Source organism: Anguilla rostrata, chromosome 3 (genome assembly GCF_018555375.3).
Source record: "Anguilla rostrata isolate EN2019 chromosome 3, ASM1855537v3, whole genome shotgun sequence".
Classification (NCBI taxonomy): Eukaryota; Metazoa; Chordata; class Actinopteri; order Anguilliformes; family Anguillidae; genus Anguilla; species Anguilla rostrata.
In genome coordinates, this window is record NC_057935.1 from 18,091,172 (window position 1) to 18,104,387 (window position 13,216).

General features: G+C 44.4%; 1 protein-coding gene across 1 annotated transcript; it reads right to left on the reverse strand.

Moving 5' to 3' along the window:
* On the reverse strand, positions 1-13,128 carry wdr75 (WD repeat domain 75). The gene is made up of 21 exons (XM_064326603.1): positions 12,972-13,128; positions 12,074-12,203; positions 10,946-11,011; positions 10,757-10,856; positions 10,414-10,538; positions 10,112-10,182; positions 9,224-9,340; positions 8,816-8,904; positions 8,211-8,366; positions 7,980-8,039; positions 7,775-7,890; positions 7,237-7,412; positions 5,624-5,775; positions 5,099-5,279; positions 3,577-3,671; positions 3,256-3,351; positions 2,690-2,859; positions 2,235-2,294; positions 1,325-1,471; positions 865-956; positions 1-314 (listed from the first exon to the last, which is right to left on the reverse strand). The coding sequence occupies exons 1-21, from the start codon at positions 13,055-13,057 to the stop codon at positions 92-94; spliced, it is 2,508 nt and encodes an 835-aa protein (XP_064182673.1). The 5' UTR covers positions 13,058-13,128; the 3' UTR covers positions 1-91.
* Positions 13,129-13,216: the final 88 nt, after the last annotated feature.

A 13,216-nucleotide genomic window follows, 5' to 3' on the forward strand; every position in this document is an offset into this window, starting at 1 on the left:
TTTAAACCAAAAAAAAAAAAGTTTATTATTTCATTCAAACAAAAGACAAATACAAAATGAAGACTGGGGGGTAAAGGTGCTTTCAGCGCAGTCACAGCGAGGAGAACAGGGAGCTGCAGAGCCAGCTATAGTCCGTTTTTCGCGCTGTCTTCAGCTGCCTCTCTTGGGCTTTGGAGACGGTCGGCGAAACTTCTTCTGCGCAGATCTCGTTCGCACGGGCCGGCCGGGAGTCACGAGAGTCCATTTCCTCTTCGGAGTCGGTATCTTCCTCCGGCTCGCTCTCCATTTCCTCTTCTTTGGCCTCACTTCCGTCTCTAATAGCAGAAGTATTTTTGTCAGAAATCTCACCCCACTACAGCACCACACTAAGCAGCATAGCAAACTAAGGCCTGCAATCAGCGTCAGTTCCTGGCTGAAACATCACCATTACACAGTAGCATTAAATAAGTAAACCTGAACCTGTGCAGTACAGATGAAAATATAGCTGTATTATTTCTAGGCCTGGTATATATCACAGTACATATGATATATATGCATTGTTATCAGCCAATCAGAATTTATTCAGGCAATGATATGAAAAAATATGCATCGCTATTATACTACTAGTCATAATTGGGTGGAAAAATCTGATGCATTGTGACAAAGAGACGCGGTGCTTACTCAGGGTGTGGTTTTTTCAGTTCAAACATATCTTTGTTGGGCTGTAGCCAAACCCAAAACATGACTAGGGGAAATTTTAAGAGCTCTCCAAAGGCATAGCTGACACCGATTGGCCCCTTTCCAGCAGTTACATTATACGCTCAAGCGTATTCTACATTTCCAGCTACGCTTTCATGGGCTTAGCCTGTGACTCAGCAGTCTTACCCGACTCCGGTGTTAGAGATGAGGAGAGAGTTCACAAACATGGTGCAAAGGACAGAGGCAGAAGGCAGGACATGGGCTGGGGTGTGCAGCAACTAAAACGAGAGAAAAACATCCCCTTTAAGCCCGTCTAAAACATCAAATTCAAATTAAACGTTTAGCACAAAAACAGGTAACAGCCAATCAACACTTGTTCTATAACTCTGACTCGCAATCAAAAGTAGTCTTCTTTTTTTTTCTTCACAAACAGTTTGGCTCCAAACTGAGTTAGTAAAAGAAAATGTAAGACTTAAGTCAAGCTCAAGAGCAAATGTTGCTTGAATTCAGACTCACGAGTCCACCAGATCTCTGCAATAAAAGCTTTATCTAAAGAAGACAAGCACACTATAATAATCTTATAGTGTTTGTTTACCGCAAGTCAGAAGTGGTTCCCAGTGACAGCAGCAGATGTTAGATTACTGACCTCTCTAATGGCACTTGACCCTTGTGGAAGCTGGACTCTCGTCGTCATTGGAGTCGTCAGTGAGCTCTGCTTCTCATGTTGCTGCTGCCGATGTTTCCCCAGCAACAGGTAGAACGGCGTCATGGCAACACTGTCATCGATCACAAGCTAGAAACATGAGAGGATCAGGTAAAATAGGGTGTTCAGGGAAATAAATAGGGAGTGAGTCATTCAGCTTTTTATTTCAGACTCATCTAAAAAGAGATCCATAGCAGGAAAAAAACACAACAATGACAGATGGGTTACAATAAATTAGTGGCTTCAATTATGACACAAAGGGTTTACATAAGAGCTCCTACGCTAGTGCCACCACATGTTTGAGTTGAATTGAACACAGCTCTTCACAGGATTGATTAGTACCCACCTCAATTATGCTATTCTATGACTCAACAAATGACACACAAATGTATATATGGCATTTCTTTTAACTGTTTGACAGGTAGGTATTCCAATATTAACAAACATCTGGCTAGCACTGAAACTTAGCACATGAAGTAACATCCACATTGCATCATTGTTAGCCACTTTAAGTTTCTGCATACAGCCTTTTGTGTAGGTACACCACAGGTGAGTAGTATTACAGGGGCGTACAGAAAGTTTTTACATGAACTGTGCACCTATGAAATTTGCGTATCAACATGATAGCCTGTGCATGTAATTTGCGATATTCTCTATAAATATCCCTTTCATCTGTTAAATTGTCTGTGATACAATGACCAAGGTAGTTGATCTCATTACATAGCTTAATTGCATTATCACTCAACTGTCATTGAAACAAAACATCTTTTCTGCATCATCAGGGTTACGGCAACCATCCTAACAGTAAAATGAACCATTTCAGAAACAGGACCCTCTTTGAGAGAACTCGTACCTGCTGCCTTGAAGCCATTATCTTATCCTCCTCGGACTTTGTGCTGAATGTCATTAAATCCTTAAACAGATTTAAAAAAAACAAATTAGAGCTCCTGATACTGCGGTAATTACAGAGATTAATTGAGCAGCAATTCCATCAGTTGCATCATACTGTGCATCATATTAAATTAGCAGATTTTGCTATTGTTATGACCTCTGGCATATGGCTACCCAAAAACGCCAGTTTTGGTGGCAGGCTTCTAGTGCATGGATGGGCCCCATGGCCTGGTATCAAATTTGGATTGTCCCAATGCCTACTGTGGCTGACAGCCCCATAAGGCTGAAGCAGAACCGGCACATGCTCTTCAGCAAATTCACAGCAGTGGTGGCAGAAACGATAAATAAGACAGGGCATTCCACACTGGCAAGAAAAAAAAAAAGGGGTAAAAACATTACAAGTAAATGCGTGAATACCATGTGCTCCGTCATGAAATACAACTGGGATCGGTTGAGCCACTGGGCGCGCTCCTCACAGCTCTCTAGTGCCCTCTCCCGTGGAGCAAAGACCGCACGGTGCACTTTACCAGGGCACACGGCCTTCTGGGAGTAAAGTGGGCGCGGCTCACTGGGCTTAAACACAAACACTGAAGGAGAGGAGAAAGAGGGTATCAGTCTTTCAGCGATGAAGCACTCATGCCCCACTTTGCACAAAGCACTATGGCAACACTACAAATGTCAATACATGTAAACTGCTGTCTAAAATGGATCTTTACACCCCCACATGCATTTTGTAAATACAGGAACATGGTCATCATTTCAACTACTAAAATTCTAATGCATGTCAAAGTTTTGAAAGCCTGTCTTTATTTGGCGAGAGATTGTCTCAATCGACAACAAAGAAAATGAACAACTAAAAAAGACATGTTTTTTAGCCTTGCAAAGTCAAGAGCGGCGTGAGCAGTATCAAGGCATCATGTCTGGAGGCCCCAGCCCCCCATCCTTATCAGCTCCTCTCAGAAAGATGAGGCTTTAACACTCACAGTCTGTATTTCCGGACGTGTAGCAGAAGGCAGCCACGTTCTCAGACAGTGGGTCAGCCTGGAGCACAGTCACATCCATGCTGGTGCTCCACTTCACTGTCGGGACGGAGAGGAGAAGAGGGGGTGTGAAACACTTTTCTACACTCGCTCATTCAGAGGTACACTCTCACTCTCGCGCACGCACGCACGCAGGCACGCACGCAGGCACGCAGGCACGCAGGCACGCAGGCACGCAGGCACGCAGGCACACACGCAGGCACGCACGCACACACGCACACACAGGTTCGACAGATGCGAAGTTCAGTAAAGTCAAACTCTTACGTGAGCATGTGAGGATGTCCCAGCAGCAGAGGAGGTTTTTGGAGGTGGTACCGAGCAGGTACTTGGAACAGCTCAGTCTCCCGAAACAAAGGTCCCTGAAGGATCAAAGGAGTCTCTTTCAGCCCCTTACTGGGTCAAATCCCCCTCCCCCACATCAATTAACCACCGCCTCATTCCCTTCCCAACCACATACCTCACAAGATTATCAGCAAGACCCTTCTCATGGGCCAAAACTCCAATTAAGTTCAGTTCAGTTACTTAACATGTCTAGAGGTAAGCGGGGAAAATGGTGGCTACCTCGCTATTAAACAGGTGCAAGCAAGTTGAGCCTTACTCAATTTTTAACTTGATAGCCTTCCAGCACAGCAAAAACCACAGCAAAAACCAATGTCGGTTTAATAAAGGTGTGTCATTAGAACTCCGGCACTGTTTGAGTAATAAGGCTGTCCCATTAACACCCCTCCGCTGTCTGTGTAATAAGGCTGTTCCATTACCCCCCCCCCCCCCCACTCCTTATGCAATGAAGCTGTTCCACAAAAACCCCTCTGCTGTTCGTATCCTCAATCCAAGGCTGACAGAAGAATGAGAGAATGGAAACTACAGAACATATCAGCTTTTCCTAGGAAATCATCTAAGACCCTTATATGCTGTGCACACTAATACCCTTTAATACTACCTAGAATGGGCACTCCATGCTGCCGTTGAGTGGGGTTCATTTCAGGAGAGCATAAAAGCTGCATGTGCTGGAAAAGGAGTGACCAAGTCAGTTTCTGGACTGGTCTGTTAGTTCAGGGTCTGATCCACTTATGGCAGCCCTCTCCAGCGTACGCAGACTTCAGTATAAATATAGCTCCTTGGTTACACCTGGAACTTCAGACATCGCCCTGCTCGTGGGTAGAACAGCTGTGTCAACAACTGGGAGCCAAACCCAGAAAGGCACTCAGTTCAGTTCCTGAAGCACTACACAAACACTCCTCCTCCTCACCTAACTAAGGCAAAAGAAAGAGCCAGTCTGGAACTGGAGGGAGGTATCCAGGTCAAGGCAGGAGTGAAGTATATAGGTGTGGTCTGGGGGAGGAGATTAGATATATGGGCGTGGCCTGGGGGAGAGGATTATATATGGGTGTGGTCTGGGGAAGAGACATGGCACTTAGGCGTGGTCTGTGGAAGGAGAAAATGTAAATGGGCATGGCCAGGGGTGAGGAGATGATGTATGTGGGCATGGCCAGGGGGAGAAGATTAGGTATTTGGAAATGGCCTGAGGGGAGGAGATGGTATATAGGGGTGTGGCCTAAGAGGAGGAGATTAGGTATTTTGGCATGGCCTGATGGAGAAGAAGGTGCATATGGGTGTGGCCTGAGGGAGGAAACGGTGTATATGGGTGTGGTCTGAGGGAGGAAACAGTGTATTTGGGCGTGGCCTGGGGGAGGAGATGGTGTATATGGGTGTGGCCTGAGAGAGGAGACGGTGTATTTGTGAGTGGCTTGGGTGAAGGAGATGAGATGAGGCAGATAAAGCTCACCTGATGTACCCGGGAGGCTGGCACAGCGTCAGGACGAGCTCCCAAGAGTCAGGGCTCCAAACCGTGACAATCTCCTGGAAGCCGACGGCCAGCAGGGACCCGTCCGCAGAGAAGCAGCAGTTTGCGGGACTCCGATGGTGGTAGCTGCCCACAAAGTCACATGACCAGGAGATCCCATCACCTGACGAAAGGTTAAGAGAAGGAGGTGGAATTAACATGGGGAGGACACCAGCGAAAAGTAATGTACAGTGTAATGTAAGACATGTAGAGTGGAAAAGGATGCAGGGGGGGTGGGGGGAAATGTAGCAAGGTCAGTGGAGGACAAGAGTGCGAAAACAAACACTTACAACTCAGCAAATTTACTCCCACTTCCCTTCCCTGTTTTTGGCACTTGCACGAGTAAAGCGTGACATGCCCGTGTAACGTTACTGTGTCGGTGTGACAGCCTCACAGGACGCAAGTGGGTTTCAGCATCACATGATACACGAACCGGCGGTGATACGCGATACGGCGGTGCAGACTCACGGTGCGTGTCCCAGTCTTCGGCCGGCTGCCAGGCTTTGAAGTGGCCGTCCTTGCCTGCCGTCACCAGCAGGGTGGTCTCCGCGTCCGTGCTGAAGCACATGGCCGTAATTCGGTCCTCGTGGGGGGCCGAGACGCTGGTGTTCAGCACGAAGCTGCCCGGGAATGAAGACCGAGTCATTAAAATTTCAATAAAGAGCAAGGAGAAAAAAAACTTTTTTTAAATTTTTTTTTTAAAGGAGTAACATAATGGTTTTCACACTTTCTCGGTTTTATGCGCTATTTGCACAAGAGGCATTGAAGAAACACGATGAGTAAAGTATTAAATATGTCCATTTTTCGAGAAATATGCGTTTTAAATTTATCGTCCTATTTTCAACCGGTTGAGAAAGTTATCGACTTAGTGCATCACAAGTACAGTAACCACTCCCCTTTCCACGCCCCGTAAAGAAATCTGACTGGACACACCGTCCTGCTACAAGTGTGCTGTGGTTTAGATAGCAAACAACAAGGCTGAATCCTTCCGATGTAATTTACATAGAAACTATACACTTAGATCGCCTAGTTTCACTCACTGTGGCCAAGCGGAATCGATAACGTTTCAGAAAATATATAACTTTAAAAGGTTTAATTCAATCTTCTACTGGGAAAGAACATTTTGGTGCCGCTGACTCTAATCAAATGTTTTTCAGATTTACCGTTCGATTGAGCAAGTACCATTCAAAGTACATTTTTATGGGCTAGTGCTGTCCGATTGTGCTAGCTACTTCACATTAACCTTGTACAGCGATCAGTAAAGGCGAACAGCACAGTACCACTTAATTCTTGTCACTTCTATTACCTCTGTAATGAACTAAAAAAAGGCAACAAACTACCTTTTCTGTGAGAAATGTAATGAAGAAATGACATTCTAAAGCTCCGTTTTGCCCTCCCTACTGTCAGTCAGATTACCGTGATAGCTAATTTTAAATCATATTTGGGGACCCATGGATAACTTGTGACCCACAGTTTGCGCCGCTGGCTTACAGGCAAGACAATGCAAGTATTTAGGTTCACTTATTAGAATGCCTTTTAAGGACTATTAGACTATATCTGATTGGCTATATTCATTTATAGCTAGCTAGCTAACGTTAGCTAGCTATGTAGTTTGCTTTCATAAGGACGTTATAGTTGTCTAAAGACAACGGGCAAGAGTCACATTCAACCACCATGTTAATCCTTTAACGGCTGAATATTTCCTCTTTACTTTTGTATTTTGAGAGAGTTGTTTTTCATTCAATGGGGGGTGGGGGGTGTGAAAAAGAGAAGTCAAGCCTTCCCAGCAAACAGTCACAAGACCACGCCGTGGGAATATTTTCTCTCCGTACATAATGAAGGCACAGTTCAAAACCTTTAAAACAGAGATACTGAAAACTATTACACGGTTTGCAAATACTCAAACTGTATACATCTCCATGTCGCTGATCTCTGGGTCCACGTATTCAAGGAAGATACATTTTTTAGTTTGAATCAGAGAGAGCCTGAGAGTGTGTGGTTGGGTGGGGAGGGTTGGAGTAGCTGCCAAGATCACACGGGCCTCGGGGTGGAGGGAATGGGGTTTTGCGTGTGAAGGGCACCTCTGGGTCTGCTCGTTGTAGGCCCATAGCTTCAGGCTGGACTCCAGCTCGGACGTCTTCTCCCTCCGCTCCTCAACAGTGGCCAGCCAGGAGCCGCGGGGGTTGAGGGCGGCCTTGACCACGTCGAACTGCTCCAGGCCTGACTGGTGGATGTACTCCTGCTGAACGATGTCCAGCTGCAGCCAGAGAGAAGGAACGCTGCTCAGCAGTGATCTCATACCGGGGATCAACAGGGTCGGGACACAGCACTCATATTTCACTACAGTAGAAGCTGTATTAAGCAGGGAAAATTAAGCTGGAATTCATCTGGAAAATATAGCTCTGCTGCAACTCTCAGTAGGCGGCAGTATGGCCCACCGGGAATGAGAGCCAACAGGTTTACAGGTTTTAATCCCAGGCACTACCGTTGTACCTTTTAAAACCAGCAGGGGGCAACGTTCCTACAGAAGACCCCAACACATTTACCTCAGTACACCATTCAGTTTCGGCCTTATGCCTGCTTAAAATGAGCTATGCGGCAATTGAGAGCGCAACTCACGTTGTACAGCTGTTTGTCGTGATGGAGAGAGTAGAACTGCAGGTGCCCCGGTTTCCCGTTAAGCACTAAGGATTTAGTGCGCGGGTCGATAATCAAATCAGTCCGGACGTCTTCCCCTACGGGAGAAATAGGAACCTTTGTGTAAACCGGGTCCAGTCAGAAGCGCTGGAGTGGGCGTGTGGGTCTGCATGTGTGCGCTACATACCTTTGACCAGTCCCTGTATGACCGCAGACACTTTCAAGTTGCTGTTGATGATGGTAATCTCTGAACGAAGCAGAAAAACAAACTCAGTTTGGCAGCAACACGCGCTTACACGTGAACACAGGAAAGGGCAAAGCGTGAAGCTCTGGCAGAGAACATTAACGGAAAACAAGTGACCGCTGCGTACGACGACTCAAAGACAGCCGGATCACAGAGGCTGCGCCACGCCCTTACTGTTATCCCTGTGAGACGTGCAGAACAGCGCCCCGTCTGGCGAGACGGAGACGTGCTCGATGGCCGAGCCCAGACGCGGCAGCAGGTCCTTGCTCTCTGCCCCGTAGCGCCACAGGACCAGGACGGACTCGATTCCTCCGCTCAGCAGGTTAGTACCTGCGCAGAGAGGCATCGCGGCATCAAACAACATGGCTGCTTTCACGGTTCTACAGGGCCCTCAAAACGTGCTTCAAGCAGGAGGCAGTTGCTATGGGTTCGGACGGATGTACAGCTTGCTAACATATCGTCAGTTTACTGTAACTATTCAACAAATTCAGAGATTTCAACAAGAATCACATTTTTTACAGGTAATTTTTAAGTTATTTCTTCTGGTATTCAGGTGCAGAAGTCTGCACTTTTTTCCCTTGGGTTATCTATGAGGGGTAAACTCCAAGCAGTAACAGACTATAGCTGCATTCAGAGCTGTTGCACCCTATATTATGAAGTTATACTTGCACAACAACTTCGAATCGGTAATGACCTTGATAAACAATATACGCCGTCCACGTGATGCACTTAAAAGGTCCAAGGTCATGAAAGCTCTCTCTCAAAGGTAAGTTTCTCACCTTCGGGAGTGAAGGCCAGCGCTGACACGGCGTTGTGATGCCAGTGCTGTGTGGAGTATGTGTACTCCTTCTTCTGATTGAAGTTTCTCCTGAGAGGAAAAGCGCTCTTAGCAAGGTTCTGTGCTCTGCTCAGCCATGAATTACTGCAGCTTGAAGCACAAGTTATAAGGGTCAACTACAATGTAATGTGGTACAGTTGTTTCTAAAAATCCACAGAAAAGACATTCATGTTTTTGCATATTTAACCAATAACTCTACAGATTCGGTAACTTGCGACTCAAAATTACACTAGTAATTTTTTCAGTGAGTAAAAGTTAATAAAGCCATCGTCAATTAATAAAAATTGATGACCAGCAGGAAGTGGGGTTTGTTGCTGTGCCGGTCACAGCCAATTGGCGGGGTGCTCACCATAGGCGGATTTTGCCGTCCTGGTGGCCTGTGGCAATGCAGTCCTCTTTCGGGTGGCAGCTGACGCAAGTGAAGGCATTCTTCGCCCCTTTCTTATCACTGGCATTCAGGAAGAACCTGAAGCATTGTCGTGGCAATTTTTTCCAGAAAAAAAAAAGGTTTCATTAATCAATTACCAATGAAAAACAGAAAAGAATTTAAAAAATGGCTTGCTGGGTATAAGATTGCTATACTGTCCTATACTGATATTTGTACCATGATCCCTTTGTTTTTCCCCACTGTACATCGTACATCGGGATACGCAAATTGGACCTGTGACATGTCAGGCTAACGATTCACCTATTTCAGCTAATTAATGGATATGTGATTGAATAATTATGCAGTAATTGGTTGCTAATATGTTTTAAAATACTGCTGTTCCTGATATTTGACGGGTGTACGTTATTTCTAATCATTATAAATACATGTCTGTGTACTGTACTGCACTCCAGATCATGACTAATGCTTATTATACTTCAAAGGACCGATGCATTCTGCTATGTAATTTCCTGTTTAACTTCGCTATTCCCATTGAGTGCCAGGGAGTTTGGTCATCTGGCAAGTGGATGTTTGCACAATCTTTAATCAAGAGATCATTTTAATTAGTTAAATTAAGGTCCACGTTCATAACAGTTTGGTGCAATTCAACAAAACAGGCAATTTACAGGACCTTTGGACAATTACCAAAACAGGAGGATGTGGCTACATGGTGAAAACCTAACCACACAGTGGCTTAAAACCAATATGCACTGTATTACGCCCACACCGAACCCAACATACTTAAAGCAGGCATGTATTTAATTACAACTTTTTTGTAATTAAATACTGTATTTCTGACCTCAAACACACCTGTACGTTTTCTGTTTCTTGAAGAAGAACACCGAGAGCTGGAGACCAACTGCGGTGGCAATATACTCACCCTGCAACAACAAAAAGCATAAGAGACACTTGAGAAAAGCCTAAACAACACAAGGAGCCATAGAGATTACTTATATGGGCTTACAGTTGTATTGAGTGCAATGGGAGACAGTTGTATTGAGTGCAAATGCCCTCCTAGAATGTAGTCACTGCTGTTTAATTAAAATTTTTACTTTGTTTTGACTTGTTTACCCAGTCCAACTTTTAGATTCTAGGTGGAATGGCGCTCCTACCCCTCTGCCGAAGGAGGTGGCTCCGGGGGAGGGACTGACATCAGCCAGAACAGAGGATAGCTCCCTGACCTCAACTTCCTGTTCCGCAGATTTTGGCAAATGTACAGCTACCAGCTGGAAGCTCTCTGGGGTAAGGAGAGTTTTTGGAGTGAGGACTACAGGCTTTCATACAGGCTCCCTCTGCAATATCTCAGACACGAGAGTCAGCCTTTCACCGAAAAAAGGAATGTATGATTTTGCAATTGCATAGTTGGAAAGGCCCGGCAAACCACAAGTATTGCTGTTTACAAACTGTTAGTTTTAAAAATGCGTTGTGCAAGGTTGCCTTAGTGCATCAGCTCACCCGAGTCTGTGTCACTTGCCATGGGGATAATGAGAAAGACAACCCCTTCATGTTTCTGTGCCACATACAGGGCTGAGATGTTGCATCCAATAACCAATGTCTGCAAGAAAAAAAGATCCCAATATAAGTGGACAAAGCAGGGGTGCTGTGACCTCAGCAGATTTAACCATGTGCAATGCAAGACTGTACCTTAATGAGGATGCCATCTGTGTAGTCCCACAGTCGAACAGTGCCATCTAGTGAGCAGGAGTACACCTGCAAGCAAGAGCAAGCCAAGTATGTAATTGTACACAGCCAATCCAATTCTTAGAGGAATTCCATTGTCTATTAAGCTAAAAATATGACATTAGGTGGCAGGGCACAGAGTTGTCAAGTAAAGAAGTATTTTGGCACCCTTTTCTTTTCCTTCCTCTCCCTCATTAAAAAGGTGTTGGTGTCGCTGACAGTAACATCATGATTAAGGAATTCAGCTTGGACGTCTGAGGTTGCAGGTTCAATTCCCAAGTAGGGTTCTGCTGTAGGACCCTTGACCAAAGTACTTCATCTGAATTACTTTAACAAATATCCAATCACAAACAGATTGAACGCAAAATAATTTATGGCGTTAAAGTAACTCTGGACAAGTAATCTCTCTTAAATTTAGGTATATACAGGTAAAGTATACATATAACTAAATATAAATGTAATATAATGACAAGAGCACAAAATTGTGCCAGGCAGTTGTTTGCCAAATAAATGGGGTGTCAAGAAAATAAATGAATTTCACAGCATAGTCCATGGGTACATCCTTAAAAGACAGCCATATACACTCTATTGCACAAAAAAATAAGTCAAAAATCTCCCAACAACACCGTAGCAGCAACACCACAATATTGCCTTAAAATATGTTAATTCAAAACTGACACAAACTCTGCCCCCTGCATTGGATATCAGCAGCCTGCACTGCTATTTGCTGTTATGTACTTATAACCAGTTGTCTTAATCTTATGCCGTGCTGTTCTGCAACTGCACCCTTGAAAGTTGCTCTGGACATGCATTTACCACACACATAAGAACATATTAATTTAGCAGATTTTTAAAAACATAATTTCTCACAAGTAGAATAGGATAACATTGATTATAGGCTGCAAACATGCATCCATTGAACTGAAAATAATGTTAAATCAAGAAAAAACTGTCCTTAAAATGTACTCGAGCATATTTTAAATTGTCTACAGGGCAACTGAAGAAAGTAATAAGCCAGTATTGATCTGGAAAATATCATCATGCCAGGAGCATTTCTGGCGGAGTTCAGAAGAAAGCTTAAGAAAGAGAGACCTGTAGGTGATTGGTTGGGTTGAAGGCCAGCCCTGTGACTAGGTCTGTGTGTCCCTCGAGGATATGTACACATTCTTCTGTACTTGCGCTGTAAACTTTCACCGAGTCCCCAGACGCACACAGCAAAAACCTGAAACAAAGCGAGAAAAACCATTGTCTCTGATTTCCCTTTGTATCATAGACCGCTGTCATCAATGCACGTGCTCAGAGTAACTAACCGGTATTCAAGCTTACAATGCCAGTGTTCTTATTTAGAGCACAAAAATTTAAAAATAAAAAATAAATAAATAAAAACAACATCGTATATTACATGGCTGGGGATTACAAAAGCCACTACACAACGGATAGTTACAAAAAACGAATGCCTCCTCCTAAACAGGCTAAATGTCCGTTTTTGGGCGGCAGCTAAAGGTTTTTTTACTGAATAAACGGACAATTGACCAATGCCTACTCACGTTACAAACACAAGAAAATAGCGAGGAATATATAACGTTTCATTGCAATACAAGCCCCACTTTTTAGTTGACAACAGTTTACAGTTTACTTTGCAACACTTAGTGAAATGCAGCTATCCTGCTATGTACCTAGTTAACACAAAGAGCCCCTAGCACAGCTAGAAACTTTGTCGTGGGGTTTAGCAGAATTGACCAACGTTAACTTGGCAACCCCGTTAACATAGCTAAATGCTAAAGAGGCACTGCAAATCAAATAAAGTTATTTGGAGATTAAGCATGACTTCTGATAAAACATGTTTGTATCCACAAACGTAGTCGGCTAACGTACCACGCTATGCGTTCAGCTAACAACTGACTTCAGAGCGGTGCGTGTTGGCTGGTAAACATAATCTAGGTCTAGATGTTGTGTGCAACGTTCGAGCGCTTTTATTATTCAAACTTACTTTGAATCATAGGTGATTATAGCTTCTCTGTAGTTTATTTTGCTCCCACCACAGCGAACCACGCGGATCTCCGCTTGCTCAACCATTTTCTCCACTCTGACCTCTGTACTCTGACCCCTCGTCCACGTGTCTCCTTCAGTGCTTTCGAGCACTTCAAAGCCCAATGCTGCCACCTACAGTTGCTCTATTTTTTTTTTTTTACAAATGTGATTGATCTATGGATTGATCACACTACTGGTCACACT

Coding starts and splice junctions, on each gene's coding strand:
- wdr75 (XM_064326603.1), bottom strand. CDS start 13,057: ATGGTTGAGCAAGCGGAGATCCGCGTGGTTCGCTGTGGTGGGAGCAAA. Junction 3,352..3,576: donor GGACATCCTCACATGCTCAC/GTAAGAGTTTGA, acceptor CCGTCCCGACAG/TGAAGTGGAGCACCAGCATG. Junction 2,860..3,255: donor CACGTCCGGAAATACAGACT/GTGAGTGTTAAA, acceptor CCTCTCCTTCAG/TGTTTGTGTTTAAGCCCAGT.